This window comes from Malania oleifera, chromosome 6 (assembly GCF_029873635.1).
Source record: "Malania oleifera isolate guangnan ecotype guangnan chromosome 6, ASM2987363v1, whole genome shotgun sequence".
Taxonomy (NCBI): Eukaryota; Viridiplantae; Streptophyta; class Magnoliopsida; order Santalales; family Ximeniaceae; genus Malania; species Malania oleifera.
The window spans coordinates 107,497,154-107,515,495 of NC_080422.1; the positions used below are offsets into that span (position 1 = coordinate 107,497,154).

At 35.1% G+C, this 18,342-nt stretch overlaps 1 protein-coding gene across 4 annotated transcripts; it reads left to right on the forward strand.

The window, feature by feature from the left end:
* Nucleotides 1-373: 373 nt before the first annotated feature.
* Nucleotides 374-16,371, forward strand: LOC131157876 (mediator of RNA polymerase II transcription subunit 11). 4 transcript variants are annotated; one of them, XM_058112307.1, is made up of 4 exons: nucleotides 374-602; nucleotides 686-802; nucleotides 1,300-1,480; nucleotides 6,627-6,830. In XM_058112307.1, the coding sequence occupies exons 1-3, from the start codon at nucleotides 549-551 to the stop codon at nucleotides 1,474-1,476; spliced, it is 348 nt and encodes a 115-aa protein (XP_057968290.1). In that variant the 5' UTR covers nucleotides 374-548; the 3' UTR covers nucleotides 1,477-1,480; nucleotides 6,627-6,830. The 4 variants fall into 4 exon arrangements, with proteins under 4 accessions (XP_057968290.1, XP_057968289.1, XP_057968288.1 ...); XM_058112309.1 differs by lacking the exon at nucleotides 1,300-1,480 and adding an exon at nucleotides 16,183-16,371 and having other exon boundaries at nucleotides 408-602; nucleotides 6,627-6,686; XM_058112306.1 differs by lacking the exon at nucleotides 6,627-6,830 and having other exon boundaries at nucleotides 1,300-1,733.
* Nucleotides 16,372-18,342: the final 1,971 nt, after the last annotated feature.

An 18,342-nucleotide genomic window follows, 5' to 3' on the forward strand; every position in this document is an offset into this window, starting at 1 on the left:
TAAATCTCGCTACTTGGAGTAGCGAGATTTTCCACGCGTCAAATGGTGGTTGGCAGAGATTTACCACGCGTCGAAAGCGGGTGGCAGAGCATTAATTCTCCTAATTAAATCTCGCTACTTGGAGTAGCGAGATTTGTGCTTTACGAAAAATAAACCCCAGTGACACGTGTAAATATCGCTACTTGAAGTAGAGAGATTTTGTTAAAAGTCGCTACTTGGACTAGCGAGATTACGTCAGAGTTATTTTAGAAAATACTTCCCAAAATGAGGTATTATTTAATATATTTTTTTAAATAAAAGTTAAAACGGGAAAAAACTCTATATTGTGGTGTTCATCCTACTTTGGACATTTTACCTAGGTTATTTCAAAATCGCCATTGTTTTCCTCAAGACAGACGACGTCATTTCGGGTGAGCCCACAGCAACACAAAATGCCGTCAAATTAGTTTGGCATTGTTTTCTGGTCGCCGTGCCAATAATAGAACGCCCCACGCTCCGCCGAGTGCTTCTGCCGGGTGACTCTGCGCGGCCGTTTTCTGCAGAGCTCAATGGATTCGCAGACCCAAAGCACCTCGCTCCAACGCCTTCAGAATGTCGAGAAGGTAATCGTTCTATTTCATTTTAGGGTTTTCCGATCCAAAATCCAAGAAGACGCAATTTTTTTTTTTTTTTGTTTCTGTTGCAGAGAATCGTTAGGGTATTGGAGCTGGCAGGAGGAGTAATGGACGAACTCTCGAACCCCATTGGCCCTAGGAAGGAAATGGTCAACAGCCATTGCGGCGAGTTCATGCAACTCATCAAGGTTTGTCCACACCCTTCTTGAGAAATTTATCCTCTCTGAAGAGAAAAAAATTGTGAAATTCAATTCCTGATTGTTTTTTTTTATTCCTTTTTTCCGTCATGAAATTGGCGTGCAGAATTTATATTTTTAAAGAGCAAAGTTCAATTCATTAACATTTTGGATCCAAAATGTTAGAAATTTGTGGTTTTTCTTTTTTGGTTGTAAACATCAGTTGTGTAACTCATCTCCTTTACTTGTATGTTGATGGCGCTAAATTTTGGGGATTGAACACATCGTCTTCTTCTTCTTCTTTCTTCTTATGCTATTTGGTGAAGATCAATTTATCGACATTTTGGATCCAAATGTTGGAAACTTGTGATTTTATTGTTAGATACATCAGTTGTGTGACTTGTCTTCTTCATTGGTATGTTAATGGCGGTAAATTTTGGGGACTGAACACTTTTTCTTCTTCTTCTTCTTCTTCTTCTTCTTCTTCTTTTGGTGATTTGGGAAATTAGGACATCCAAATGACACTACGGGAAGAAATCAAAAGTGCATGCGAATATCGTCCATTTGAGAAGTGTGATTACAGTTCAAGAATATCTAATGAGATCTGTTGTCGGAAGCTGGAACATGTCATTGCACAGTTGGATGGGATGAAGCAAACCATTGATGATTATCATGGTGCAGTTTGAAGAGGTTTCTTTTTTGGCATTTGTAATCAAAACTTGATGCATTTGTTTTAATGCATTGCCTTTGCCTCTTTTGTTTAAAGATCTTAGTTTTTTTGTTCTACAAACTTGATTGTGCCAAGCCAAATTCTGCACATTCATTTGAATAGTGTGTTCATTCTGTAGGACTGAGAGAGATGTAAAATGGGAAAATTCCAAATCCACTATAATGCCTTCAAAATTCTTAAAAAGTGCAATGTAATTGTTTTATATTTCATCCATTTATGATTTGGGTCGGTTGGAGGAGTTTTGGTATGCATTGCTGTTCATAGGATTAGGAATTTTGCTCATAGAACTTTATGTGATTTGTTTTGTTAGAATGGAATTGGTACTTATAGTTTTGCATGTTGGCTACAAATTTTTTTTTTTATTTCATTCAACTCTCACTCTATCCTGTTAGAGTATCAAAGACCAAACAGTGGCTTAGATCATCTTACTAGCCAAAAAGAGAGAGAGAGAGTTCAGCCTTTGAACCGAAACTAATCGAACCGAAAATCAAAATACAACAAAACTGAAAACCAAAATGAATCGACCAAATATATTTGGTTAATTCAGTTTTAGCCGAATTATGCTCACCCTTAGGTGACAAAACCCAAAGAGAGAGAGAAAGAGAACGTGATCAAGAGAGAATGGCTTATTGGAAGGCTGTTTGCAGAGGAAGACTTAACGAGAGCTGGAGAGGCAAATGTGATGAAGAGAGGAAGGCTGATTTGGTACAAGGAAAAAATTGTGTAAATTTTAATTTTTAAAATTGAAAATTTATTTGATTTGTATTTACTTACAAACTAAAATTTAGCCAAATCATCAAAAAATTTTGGTCACATGTCAAATACTTATTGGGCGTCGTGATTAAGTAACCTAATAATTTCTTAAGTAGTAAGAAATTGCTCAATAGCTCACAAAGTAATCAAAGCAAACAATTACAAATTCACCCACAAGAAGCACAAATAATTTTACGTGGAAAATCCTCCAATAAAGAGGAAAAAATCACACAAATCTTCCACTATATCAATAAATTAGATTACAAATACAAATCTTCTAGCCAAGCTAGAGATCACCAATCATGTATGATCAATGTTAGAGAGAGAAGCTCTCACCTCTCACTAGGAGGCGCATGTCCATGAGCTGAGTTCTCTTCCACCCACCACCTCCGCCTCCGGCCATCTCTAGTTCTTCTTCCCCCCATTCTTCTTCCCCCCAGTCTTCATTTTCCCCATCCGATTTGGTTCTGTGCTGTTGATTTTCAGTGCTTCGTTTTTCCCGCTCATTTATGATTTTGAATTTTTTGAATTTTTTGTAATTTCTGGCTTGGTATGGGTAAGAAATCGGGTCGCAAGGTCGATTCGAACCTCCAGAGGGATTTGCATGGTATGAAGGAAATGGATCTAACCCTTAAGGTGATTGAAAGTAAGGGTGGTATCAAGGCTGACTGGGTTAAGAAAAAACCCCAGGGGGTCGCAGATGAGGCTAAAAGGCTTCTCGATGTTGATTGCTGCAAGATTCAAGCAATTGCGAAAGGGAAGATGTAGATTCCACCCTTTTCCTTGGAGGCGATGGCCTCATGTAGCCGATTGCAAGAGTTGGTCGAGGATAATGATGAGTCTTCCATGAAGAAAAGGGCTTGGGATGATGGCGCCCCTTTAGAATCTGACTCAGAGGGGGAGAAGTCGTCCCATAGTAGTGTTCCTTCAGCAAGGTTCCCTTCGAAAGGTGAGCTGCCTGAGAACCCTAATGCCAAAGCTGAGAAAGTGCCCAATAAAGGGGAGAATACTGCTTCCTGGGCAAAGTTGTTTGCTGATAATAGGCAGAGGCAAAGTTGTGGGGCAATCCCTGCCTTTGCTACTGGGGGTGATGTTGCTTCAGTTGAGGAATTTGACCTTGAAGACCCTGCTAGTGTTGGAGATAATTGTTTGGTGGGTTATTTCGTAGGTAAATACCCTGGAAAGGCAGCCTTGCAACAAATTGTTAACTTGTGGAAGGTAAAGGTTGTTGTGACCCATTTTGCAAGCACTTGGATCATTTTTAAGTTCAACAATGAGCAGGACATGAGCCAAGTCTTGCAAGGGGGTCCATATCTTGCCTATGGTAAACCCTTATTGCTCAAGGTTATGCCTGAAATGTTCCAGTTTGACATTGAGAGTTTCACAATTGTGCCAATTTGGGTTCAATTTAAAAATCGGCCACTGAAACTGTGGACTCCAAACGCCCTGGGTAAAATCTGCTCAGTGCCTGGGTTTCCTTTGTTCGCGGATAAGTTAACTACAAATCGAAAAAAATTGTCGTTTGCTAGAGTTTTGGTGGAGATAGACATTGCTAAAGAAATTCGAAGGAATATTACTATCAAATTACCCAAGGGTAAAACTATCTCTCAGGAGGTTCACTATGAAAATCTCCCTAAATATTGTAGGCAATGTAAGGCTATGGGCCATTTGCAAGTAAACTGCAGTGAGAGTGTTCAGCAGGTTTAGGTCAAGCCAGTCCAGAAGAGGATTCCAGTTCTGGTGGTTGAAGAGCAGATTCCTGCAGGTGAGGGTGAGGCTTCTATTCCTGTCACAGGAGAGGCTGCTGTTAAAGATCTGTTGGTCCCTGTTTCTGGGTCTGGTCCTCTTCCCCCTACGAATTTAAGGTTATGGATGCTGGTACTGTTAATCTAAAGGTAAATGAGATTGTTACTGCTGAAATTAGAGGTGGTACTTCAGGTTTGGCCTTAGGGTCTGTTGGGGGTTCAGTCCCTAACACTGACAATGGTGGAGATGATGATTTTATTCCAATTACCTACAAAAATAAAAATAAAGATAAAGGTCCTGTTGGTCTTCCAGTAGGGACAAGGGGTGTAGGCCCCAAATAATTTTTTCCTATACTTGTTTTAATAATGGTTTTAATGAAGGTAGGTTCTTGGAATATTAGGGGTCTTAATAAACCCCTCAAGCAGAATGGGGTCCTTGGCCTTATCAGAAATCAAAAATTGGATGTTTTGTGTCTTTTGGAGTCCAAGCTTTCTCATCAAAATTTGGATGTCTTTATGAAGAAAAGTTGAAGAACTGGAAGCAAGTAAATAATTTTGATTGCCATAATGCTGGTAGGATTTTTGTGGTGTGGAACCCCTTCAAAGTTAAGCTTCGAATGGTGGATTTCTCTCCTCAGGTTATTCACTGTGAGCTTACTTGTTTGGTGTCTTCTTCCACTTTCGTAAGTTTTGTCTATGGTTTACGCACAATTGTTGCAAGGAGTCCTTTATGGAGGAACATTGCCCAATTTGGTACCGACTGTTTAAGTCCTTGGCTACTGCTTGGGGACTTTAATAGTGTCATTTCTCCCGAGGAAAAAAAAGAATGGGGTTCCTGTGTCTAATTATGAAACTAAGGTCCTGAAGGAGTGTCTTTTTGAAATTGGGCTTAGTGATCTTAATTGTAGAGATCCGGAAAATAGAAGTAATAAAAATAATAAATAAAAAAGGAAATTTGGTTTGGTGTACATCAAACCGTCAACGGTTTTGTAAAGCTCAAGAAAACCATCGACAGTTTTGAGTTACCGAAGGTCAGTAAAGGTAAAAACAGTAAAAAGAGGTTTGGCTAAAAACCAAACTGTCAACGTTTCCTCTAGGCCAGCAGCCTATATAAAGGATCTTAGTTCGTTTTTCTTTCGAAAATTACTTCCTCTCTCACTCTCTCTCTGTAGGGCTGCGAACTCCCACTTTCTCTCTCCTCATTTTCTCCCCGAATTTAGTCTGAATCGACTGATAAACACCATTTCGGGATCCCGGCTTCGATTCTCTGCAGTTTAATCGGAACAGATTGGTTGTTTGGGGATCCTAGGCACCACTCCAATGAAAAGGTAAAGAGAATAGATTATGTGAGACATTTTTTAGAAATTTAACCAATCAAATTATAATATGTGATTGCAGAAATAATATATGTATGCTTTGGGAAAAATTGGGTTAATGACTTTGAGTAAATCCTAGAGACATCTATACCAATATTTTCAGCAGAATATTATAGTATGAATTATCACTCAAACTGTGTGACATGAGTTTGAATATTATGCATAATTAAATCGTTCAGTTTTTATGGTAATGTATATGCATAGACAGAGATATGATTTTATGCAGAATTATAGTATGATAGTGCTTTATACAAAACTATAGTGTGCAATATTTTATACAGAATTACAGTATTACAGTGTCCTATTTAGAACTACAGTATGATAGCATTTTATACAGAGTACAGAATGACAGTATTCTATATCACAACATTTTATATAAAGTTACAGAATGACAGTGTTTTATGTAGAATTACAGTATGATAGCATTTAATACAAAGTATGACAACATTTTATACAGAGTTATAGTATTACAGTGTTTTATATATAGAATTATAGTATGACAGTTTTATACTGAATTGTGAATATGAAATCTTGTTACTATATTGTTTTATATATATATATATAGTATGACAGTTTTATACTGAATTGTGAATATGAAATCTTGTTACTATATTATTTTATAAATCGCATTATATGGTTTAAGAACTTTGATGGACCATAGCTAAGCACGATACCATAGCTTCATAGATACCAATGCAGTCACACTGTTGTGAGAGTGTTGGGGATATACAGTCGATTTGACCAGTGAAGAGTAAAGTTACCCCCTCGAGTCTGGACCAGTTGGGTGGGCAAATCGTACTTACAGTTGCAGATACAAATACAATTTGACTTAGCCTAATGGTAGGTTAGTCATGGCTAAGTCTAGTTTTCAAACCGCACAACTTGGTCATGTAGGGTTAATTCATGACGTTTTATGTTTATCCATCCTTGGCAGTTTTTTCTTTTATTCATATATGTGTATTTTCGTATATAGAGGAATTTATATGTCATTATATGTTTTGGAAAGAAGGTAAGTATTTTGAAATATATATATATATATATATATATATATATATATATATATATATATATATATAAGGGTATGAGAACAGTTTTATATGATTTCACAGTTAAAGTTAAATTAATTAATGGATTTATTTTTATTATAGTAAGACTCATGTTGCCACACACTATTGATAATTTGTTTCGTCTTAGTAAGATGTGTCTCACTCCTATAATCTTTAATATTTCAGGAAATTCGAAGAATCAAGCTTAGAGTCTTTGAGGCAGGTTTGGATAGAGTTTTGTTTAGGGTAAGTTTTTGTGAGACACAATTATGTAAATGGGTATATGTAGTGTTTAGAGGGATGTATTTATCAAACTATGTGGGAAAATATGCATGTATTTCGGGAGACGGTAGAACTCTGGTATTATATTTGATATATGTATGTTTGTTCCGCTGTGTTGTATTATGTGGGTATCAGGATACAATAGTATAGGGTATTAGAATTTATGTATGGAGTATTACACTCCGGGCCCCCCCACTAGGTTCAGAGAGTTACATATATGGTATCAGAGCATATTTATAGTAAAATTTTACAGTGCGTCACAGTTTGGTATCAAAGCATATTTATAGTAAAATTTTACCAGGCGTGACAATGTGGTATCAGAGTTTAGGTTGTTAGATTCTGTAGACTTTAGCGAATAACAATATCAGAGTATAGGAATAGATCTTGATGAGAGTAAGAAATGGGTAAATTAGGAATCTAGCAAGTCGTTGTTGGGATTTCAAGTGGAATCTTGGGTTTTGGTTGGCAGTCGACAACGATGTAATAACCCAAAAAATATAGAATAATAATAATGATCATTTAGTTAGTATCAAAACGAAAGTGTTTCTCTGTTAGGATCATTGATTCCATATTTAATGCTTAAGAAAGACCTTGTCTAAGTGAGTGCTCATAGGCCATTGCGGTTCAGTCGCTCCCTGGAGATCGACCTAGTCAAAATGAAATTTCATATGATAAACATATAAATACTATTTGTACACGTAAATAAGTATATATACATAAAATAATGTTTTGACTGACATAATTTGTAGAAATATATGATAATAATAATAATAATAATAATAATAATAATAATATAGGTATTCTATGCGGGGCCCACAAGACAGTATAGTTTCTACATGAGTCCCGAAACCATGTGGAGTCTGCATGAATCTCGAAACTGTGCAGAGCTCATAAAATCGCGTGAGAATTATTGGAGTTACATAGGACCCACTTGGGTCTCGAAATTGTGTAGGCCCACAAGACCATGTTCACATGAGTTTTCAAAATTCGAACTTAATTCTCTTTCATTATATATATATATATATATATATATATATATATATATATATATATACAAAAACATAACTTAAAAATAATAATAGTGAATTCAAAATAATAATAATTAATTAAATAATTAAATAGGAGTGTCGGTAAGTACTCCCATTTTTCCCACATGTATCCCCATCCCATACGTCCCATCCCAAGCTCATCCGATACTTATTCCTTGCCCATTCTTTTATTTTTTAAAAAATTATAATTTCACCCCTCCCCACACTTTTACAAATTTCATTTTTTTCTCAAAATTTTCCTATAAATAAGAAACTCTCAACCTTCATTTTTTATAAATAAATTTCAAATAAAGAGAATGATTAGTAAGTGAAAGAATTAGTAGTAGAGGGGGAATTTTTGTTATAATTAAAATTCTCACTCACCTACTCTTTTTGATCTCATTTTTTAGAGACATTCGTTATGACCGTGTCACAAGGTTAAGTAAGAGATACGTATATTTAATTATGTTAGATTTTTATTAAATTTTATAACTGAGTTTATTTGTAAGAAAATTTGATTATGTTAGATTTTTATTAAATTTTATACTCGAGTTTATTTGGTAAGTAAATTTGATTATGTTGGATTTTTATTTAAAACTTATACCCGAATTTATTTGTAAGTAAATTTTGATTATGTTAGTTATTTTCATAAAATTTTCTCGAATTTATTTTTACGCATATTTAATTATATTAGTTTTATCTTTAATATGCTTGCGTTTATTTTTGAGTTAAAAAATATCCAAAACTATTCAAGTATTTTACAATATTAATTTCTATTCAAGAAAATATTTTTAACACGAAAATTATGTGACATGAGTTTATTTTTACGTTACATACTTCACGAAAATATGAATAAAGATTACATGAGTTGATTTTTACGTTGCATATTTCACGAAAATATAAGTAAAGATGAGATTTTCATGATATTATTTTAATTGTATAAATTATATGATAAGATTTTTTCAAAACCCCTTTATGACTTAGACGATACAGAAAATTACGAATGTTCGATACCGCAACTTAAAGTTTAAACGAATCAAAGTGCACTCATTGTTTACAGAGTGATTTTATATGGTAGTAAATTTCTCTTGAATGCACATCTGAGTCAGAGTAGGGTTTAGTAAGGAAAATCTCACTTAATGATTATGTACGTTGATTTAGTTTGACCGGCCAGTAAGTTAAATCCAATTTTCAGACCGCATAATCCAGTCATGGGGATAAACATGACTTACGACTAATAGAAACATGACTTACAGCTAACAGGCTTAAAAGTGATTTTTACAATATATGTATATAAATATTTAATTACGTGTACAAAGTTATTGATGATTTGAAGAAAAAATATATGTTTATATGAACATGATCATTCTTGTGCCTAAATAATAATTTAAAAGAAACATATATGGAAAAGTATATATATGTATATAATTAAATATTATAGTTAAAATTTTAAAATTAAAAGTTTAATTTAACTGTTATAGCATATGGTTATAAAATTTTACTACTGTAGTTGATGGTAAAAATTTTATGTAGAAAATTTTAAATTTACATTTATTTTAAAAGAAATTTTGAAGTTATACTATTAAATATTATTTTATGAATTTATAAAAGTTTATTTTTGCCACACACTAATAATAATTTTATTTACTTACTGAGTGTCGTCTCACCCCAATCATATTTTATATTTCAGATAACTCTGAAGGGCATATAAAAAATCAGGCATAGTAAGTATGCGGGTGGGAATAGAAAAAGAAAATTTGACTAGAAATATTAGTATGATGCCAGATGATTATGTTTGTGTAATTTTTCTTCTTTTTGAATAAATGATTTAATACGATTAATTTGCGTTCTGGTTTAATAATAATCGAGTTTATTTACTTTCGTTTTAAATCAATGGTAAAAAGTAAACATCATAACTCATTTGGGGTTTGGGGTATTACATTTGGTATCAGAGAAATAGGTTATAGGTTTTGTAAATTTTAGGAAATAATTTTACCAGAACATAGATATAAACCATGATGTGGGTAAGATCGGGTAAACTGTGATGTTTTTCTTTTGCCTATAACCTTAATTAAATTTTAAAGATAAGGTTATGATTTGAAAATAACTCTAATCTTTTTTCCTCAGAATGAACCCGAAGAACAACAACGTAAGTGTTGAAGGAAATGAGAATAATATGGGGACTTACAATGGAGAAGATATCAATGCTACTACAGTGTTGCGTGATGGCACAAGTCATAGCGAAATTTCTGCGGAACTCCAAGAAACGGAATGATCCACCAACTCATGAAGGTTGTACAGTTGAACAGTTCAATAGAATGCACTCTCCGACTTTTGAGGGAAAAACTTATCCAATTGCTGTAGAAGATTGGATGCAAGAAATGGAAGAAATATTACAAGTCCTTCATTGCACAGACGAACAAAAGGTGCTATATTCTGCCTATAAAATTACTAGTGAGGTCAAACGCTAGTGGAACTCGAAGAAGTTACTCCTAGAGGAAAGACCAAATCCAACAATCTTTACGTGGGAGTGTTTTAAGTGTTCTTTGAACGATTTTCCCCCAAAACCACCAAAGATGCTAAGGTCAAGGAGTTTTTGGAGTTAAAACAAGGAAATATGGACGTCCAACAATATGCGACAAAATTTGTTGAATTATTTCAATTTGCATCATATTTGGTTCTGGATGAATCAAAGAAAGCCTGAAAGTTTGAACAAGGCTTGAATTCTAAGATTTATGAACTGGTAGCAGTACTCGATGTCGAAGACTTCTCCATATTGGTAAACAAAGCAACGGTGACAGAAGAAAGTCTATAAAGGAGTATAGAAATATTCAATCAAAAAAAAACCCCATGTCACAAGGGTTTCACTCTGGTAGAAATCAGGGACCTTGGAAAAGAAGCAACAACAACAATAATTTGGGGCAAGGGCAAATAACGAGAAATCCAAACAATGCACAAAGCACCCCTTGTCCAAAATGCAACAAAATGCATGGTGGTGAGTATCGGGTTGGATTAGGGGTCTGTTATTGATGCGGTAAAGCTAGTCACTTGTAACGAGAATGCCTAAAAAATAACTCCTACAACCCAAATTAATAAAGAGGAGGCAACCAGACACCTCAAAATAATAATCAACAGAACACCGCTCAAGCGCTTGTCTATGCCCTCACTCCAAGAGATGTAGAAAATACTAATGATGTGGTGACAGGTATTATTCTCATATTCTCCAGGAAAGCAATAGTATAATTTGATTCTAGAGCCACAAATTCCTTTATATCTGCGACTTGTGTTAAAATGTGTGGGGTAAAGACTCAACCAATTAAAACTGAGTTATTTGTGGTTACACCAATGGGAACCTCGGTAGTATGTAGAAAAATACTTAAAGGTTGCCCATTTTTTGTTGAGGAAAGAATACTACCGGCTAACTTGGTAGTATTTAGTATGTATGAGTTTGATGTAATTCTTGGGATAGACTGGTTAGTTTCTGAATATGCTAGTATAAATTGTTATAATAAGGAGGTAGTGTTCAGACCTCCTGGAGAGCAAAAATACAAGTTCAATGGAACTTGTGTACTCCCTTCACCACAAATATTGTCAGTCATCCAAACAAAGAGATTACTCTTGAATGGATGTCAGGGGTATCTAGCATGTGTAGTGGAGGCACCAAGGGAAGAAATTACTCTTGAATGGATGTCAGTGGTATCTAGCATGTATAGTGGAGGCACCAAAGGAAGAATTAAAGTTTGAGGATATCCCATTAGTAAGGGAATTCTCGGATGTATTCCCTAAGGATTTACATAGGCTACCTCCTTACCACGAAATCGAGTTTGTTATCGACCTACTACCAGAACAGCGCCGATATCCAAGGCTCTATATAAAATGACACCAGTAGAATTGAAAGAACTGAAGGAGCAATTACAAGAGTTGCTGGACAAAGGGTTCATCAGACCCAGTATGTCATTATAGGGAGCACTAGTACTATTCGTTAAAAAGAAAGACAGATTGATAAGAATGTGTATTGATTATCGAGAAATAAATAAAGTAATAATTAAAAACAAGTACCCAATATCTAGCATAAATGACTTGTTTGATCAACTCCAAGGAACACAAGTCTTCTCTAAAATTGACCTCTGATTAGGGTACCATCAAGTGAAAATCAAGTCAGAAGATGTTCCAAAAACTACATTCTGAACGAGATATGGTCACTATGAATTCTTAGTCATGCCATTTGGACTGACCAATGCTCATGCGGCATTTATGGACCTTATGAACAGGGTCTTTCGTGAATATCTAAATCAATTTGTGGTGGTCTTTATTGATATTTTGGTTTATTCAAAAAGTCTCGAGGAACATGAGAACCATTTAAGGCTAGTACTCAAAGTACTAAGAGAAAAGAAACTTTATGCCAAACGTAAGAAATGTGAGTTCTGGTTAGAAATAGTTGCATTATTAAGGCACATGATATCTAAGGATGGTATTTTTGTGGACCAAAGTAAAATAGAGGCAATAGTTGATTGGGCGAAATCGAAGAATATTCATAAGATCTGGAGTTTCTTAGGTCTGGTACGATATTATCGTCGATTTGTGGAAGGGTTTTCTAAAATATCTAGTCATCTGACGAGATTGAAAGAATGTAAAGTATGAGTGGAATGATGAATGTGAGCAAAGCTTTCAAGAAATAAAGCAACGACTCACTACTTCGGTACTGACAATTCCATCAGCAGAAGATGGTCTTTTGATTTGTAGTGATGTATCTCGGAAAGGGTTCTGGTGTGTATTAATGCAACAGGGGAAGGTCATTGCATATGCTTCTCGACAATTCAAAGAGTATGAAAAGAATTATCCTACACACGATTTGGAACTGGCAGCTGTGATATTCACACCAAAAATCTGGAGACAGTATCTATATGGTGAAAGGTGTGAAATTTTCACATACCATAAAAGTCTCAAGTACTTCTTCATGCAAAAGGAATTAAACATAAGACAAAGAAGATGGTTAGAATTAATCAAAATTATGATTGCACCATCAATTATCACCCAAGAAAAGCCAACGTGGCAGCAGATGCATTAAGTCGAAAGTCATTGAATGCATCAGTCTCAACAATGGTGACCCAACATCAAATCATGATGGACCTGGAGAGATTTGGTGTGAAAATAGTGGAGAGAAATCATCAAGTTCTCATTGCTAATCTAGAAATACAACTGACCTTACTGGAAAAGATTAAGACTGCACAGATGGAAGATGCAGAGCTAGTGAAGATTATGGGTAAGGTACAAAGTAGACTGAAGGCAGACTTTAACATCTCTGACGATGGAGTTTTGAGATTTCAAACCAGATTGTGTGTGCCCAATGACAAAGATATCAAAAGAACAATCTTGGAAGAAACTCATCGATCTCTTTATAGAGTGCATTCAGGAAGCACGGAGATGTATCGAGACTTGAGAGAGTCTTTTTGGTGGAATAACATGAAAAAGGAGATTGCACTATTTGTGAAACAATGTCTTACTTGTCAGCAAGTAAAGGGTAAACATCAGAGACCAGCAGGGCCACTGCAACCACTCCACATTCCAGAGTGGAAATGGGAGCACATCTCCATAGATTTTGTAATCGGGTTACCACCAGCACTCCATGGACAAAACACCATTTAGGTGGTTGTTGATCGTCTAACAAAGACCGCTCACTTTATTCCGATCAAAGTTAACTACTCTATAACCAAACTTACAGAGTTGTATGTTCAAAAGATAATTAGACTACATGGCGTGCCCATGTCTATTGTATCAGATCAAGATTCACGATTCACATCACAATTTTGGAAGAGTTTGTAAAGAGCCTTGGGATCCCGACTTACTTTCAGCACAACATTTCATCCACAAACTGATGGACAATCAGAGAGAACCATTCAGATATTGGAGGATATGTTGAGAGTCTTATATTGGGATTCAAATGAAGTTGGATTCAGTGTCTGTCGTTAGTTGAGTTCGTCTATAACAACAGTTATCAGTCCAGCATAGAGATGACACCGTATAAAGCGTTATATGGTCGAAAGTACCGATCCCCATTATATTGGGATGAGGTTGGCAAACGATGACTTTTAGGTCCCGAGATTATACAAAGGACCTCTGAGAAAATTGATATGATGACCCCAAAAATAATATATGAGTAAGTGTGATTCAAAAAATATAGATATTAATTAATTAATTATTATTATTATTAACTTGAATTAATTAAATTAAGTAATATGATGATTATATATATGCGTAAATATATATAATGATAAGTGGTGTGTGTGTGTGTGTGTGTGTATATATAAAATATTAATATAATATAATATTTTATAATTATATAACAAAAGCAACCTGAAGCTTCAAAAGAAGCTTCAATAATTTGAAATTGGAGATGTTGAGAAGTCCCCACGCCACCTCTCTCTCTCTCTCTCTCTCTCTCTCTCTCTCTCTCTCTCTCTCTCTCTCTCTCTCTCTCTCTCTTTCGTTCTCTTGTCTTTTTCTCTCCTCACCTTCCTTCTCTCTTTCTCCCTCATTTTCTTGGCGAATAGTCAGCTGATTAAAGAACAGAACATACCCCTGGGCTCCATTCTGCACCACCGAAATTTTAACCGGAGTGGATTCGTGATTAGGGCGTCATTGGCACCACTCCTGGGATAAGGTAAACTCACTCTCTCCTTAATTTCTCTCAAATCTTTAGCCAAATCGACGATCAGAAATCACCACGATGATCTAGGAGTGTTTCTCTACAAATCTAGCGGAGTAAATTTTTAAACTGGGCTTTTCAGGCACCACTCCAAGGCTAGGTTAAGATTTAGGAAAGTAAGTAAATTTGATGTTTTTGGGAGTTTAATCATTTATTTGGAGTTTGTGGACCTAAGAAATGTTAAAATAGTATTTTACCTGGAGTTAAGTTGATTAAACTAGGATTTATGAATTTAGGGTTTGTGTGAGCGCCGCAAGCACAGTTTTGGGATCCTTGCAGGTGTAGTTTCAAGAAATTAGGTAAGGGGAATAGATTAAGCCAATTGTTTTGTAAATTCTACCGGTTAAAATGGAAATTATATGTTTATGTATATGATTATCATGCAAGTTTTGAAAACCAATCATTTAAACTAAGGGTTTTGAGCCTAGAGTTGTGTTAATAAGGATTATTTTCGAAAATGAACTAATAAAAGTAAAGAAAAATGTTATAGGATTTAAGTAATGGATTCTCTGGATAATTTGACTGGTCGAAATAATTGGTTGGAATTGTTTTACATTTTCTAAAATTGGTCAAGGTGAGTAGGGTTAATTATTTCTGTTTTTTTACTAATGCGTATTTTGAGCATTAGATAAATTGTGAAGATAATTTAACCTATATTTTCAATAAAGTAGATAATGAACATGGATCGACTTATTATTTCAGTAGTTATATAAATATGTGTATTATTCAAATCGTGTGGCATGAGGAAAAATGAAAATATTGTGTTGAGTTATGAAATATGTATAATATGTTGAAATACTGAAATGCGTTGGGATTATATTGTATTTATAATTGTTTAATTAGAGTAGAATATTAATGTTAAATTGCAATGTATGGTTTGAGAACTCCAGTGGACCATAGTACGCACGGTACCGTTGCGAGAGTTATGAAGAGTTTAGTGCAACCACACGTCTTTGAGAGAGTGTTGGTATTAAATAGTCGATTAAGCTATGAAGGGTAGAGTTCTCCCTAGAGTCTAGACCAGCATGGGAAAGCCAATCGGACTAGCAGACTAAAGAGTTGGGATTGGATTTAACTCTGATGGGCCGACCAGGGTTAAGTCCAACCTACGGGCCACATAACTCGTCATGGGGAGAAGCATGTCGGTTTTTATCCATCTGACAGTGAGTCTAAATTCATATTTGTAGATTTAGCCAAGGGTATAATAGAACAGTGCATGTAAATAAAGAACAGTGTATGTGAATACAAAATATATGAAAACAGAGGATGTGAAATGTGAGAACAGAGCATGTGAAAATAAAGATTATGAAGAGTTGGGTTTTATAGAGATAACAACATACAAAGTAAAGTAACAAAGTATTAAATATAGTAGTATTATATGTATTTGGGGCGAAGTAAACTTTTCGCTCGAGGGTTTGTTAAGAAAGGTGAGTGCCCTAATAAGTATCAGTTGTAGTCATACCAAGTTGCATAACGTATTAGAGCAGATGGGAGCTACATGTATGGGCGTGTAATCTCCCTTATCCTCGGAAACTTTTGCTTATAAATAATTTTGTGTGTGTGTGTGTGTGTGTGAGTATGATTTGAGAATGATTTTATAACTATGGTTAATTAACAACTTATGATATTTTGGATACACTAAACTCATGATAGTCACATAATTAGTATTAATCTATTCCATCTTATTGAGATATGTCTCACCCGTTATACAATTCATTTTTTTCAGGACCCCCGCGTGATCGAGCTTAGTGAACTCGGGGTTGGGTTTATTGGCATAACATTTTTGTGAAATGGTATAGATCTTGGATGTATTTTTGGGTTTATGTTTTTAGTTTATTGAGATGTATATATGGATATTGGATGTTAGGAAATTCTTTTTTTTTTTAGTCTATATAGAACTCTGGTATATTATTGAGGATGTTTATTTATTTTTCTGCTGCATGATTGAGGTTATGGTATCAGACACGAGTGATTGGATCACATCACACCCCAGGCCACACTTGGCAGGTTCGGAGTGTGACAATTAAGCTTATCTGGGGCAAAATAAAAACCGTCCAAAGTCGTCAAAAGAGCTATGCAGATACCCATTGTTGTGAGTTGGAGTTTAAAGTGGGGAATAAAATATTTTTAAAAGTCACTCCAATGAAAAGAATCATGAGATTTGGGGAAAATGGCAAAATAAGCTTGTGGTATATTGGACCATTTGAGGTATTGGAGAAGATTGGTCCAGTTGCTTACAGAATTTCCTTACCTCCTGCACTGTCGAAAATTTATGATGTATTCCACGTCTCAATGTTAAAGAAATACGTTACAAATCCTTCTCATGTGATAAGTTATGAGTTGTTAAAAGTTAGTGATACTCTATCATATGAAGAAGTACCAATTTAGACTTTAGACAAGAAGGATTAGGAACTACGCACAAAGAAAAATTCATTGGTAAAAGTGCTCTGGCACAACCATGACATTGAGGAAGTATCATGGGAACTATAAGTAGAAATATGTCAGAAATATCCACATCTTTTCGACGATAGCAAGATCGGATAAAAGCACAACATTATACAAGGTACTCATATTAATTTTAATAAATTTCGAGGACGAAATTTTTATAGAGGGGATGTTGTAATAACCTAAAAAATGTAGAATAATAATAATGGTCATTTAGTTAGTATCAAAACGAAAGTATTTTTCTATTAGGATCCTTAATTCCATATTTGATACCTAAGAAAGACCTTATTTATGTGAGTGCTCAGAGACCATGACGGCTCAGTCGCTCTCTGGAGGTCGGCCTGGTCAAAATGAAATTTCATAAGATAAATAGGGTAGACACTATTTGTATACGTAAATAAGTACATATACATAAAATAATATTTTGACTGACATAATTTGTAGAAATATATAGTAATAATATTAATAATAATAATATAGGTATCCTATGCGGGCCCACAATACCGTGTGCGGCCCACATGAGTCTCGAAACCATGTGAAGTTCACATGAGTTCCAAACCTGTGTAGACCTCATAAAACTGTGTGAGGACTATTGGAGTTAAGTAGGACCTACTTGGGTCTCGAAGTTGTATAAGACCCACATGAATTTTTGAAATTCGAACTTAATTCTCTTTCATAAAAAAAATATACTAAAACATAACTTAAAAATAATAACAATGATAATAATAATAATGATTTCAAATAATAAAAATGATTAATTAATTAAGTAAATTAATTAAAAATTAATTAAATGGGAGTGTCGGCAAGCACTCTCATTTTCCCCACATGTACCCCCATCTCCATCTCATACCTCTTATCCTAAACCCATCCTATGCACATCTCTTACTCATTCCTTTATTTTAAAAAAATTATAATTTCACCTCTTTCTCCACACTTTTTTAAATTCTGTTAGCTTTACCGTGATCCCAAGAGGGGGGGTGAATTAAAATTTTAAACTTTCTTCCTAGGTTCAACTAATCCTACAATCAGTAGTACACAAGCCAAAGGTCTTTCTATGCAATTCCAAATGCGTAGATAAAAATGATGTGGAAATTAAGTCAAACGCATCATTCACACCATAACATATATATGCGGTAAATATAAAGTACAGAAATATAAACAAGGCACACGATATGTTATCGGGGTTCGGCCAACTGTGCTTACGTCCTCGCCTCTAGCTTGCAAGCCAGAGGATTCCACTAATAGCTCACTTAAGGGTGGAGCGACACCGTTTACAACCAGATCAAATTAACACAGGGCTAACCTCAACCTTAACTAGGTCAACTAGCGGGGCTGACCTCAACATACATGTCTTAACAGGACGACACACCTAATTTTCCTAACCGAGTTTAAGCCAATCCGAGACTATTCCAGGGCTAGTCTCCCTCTTCAGGCCCGTGCT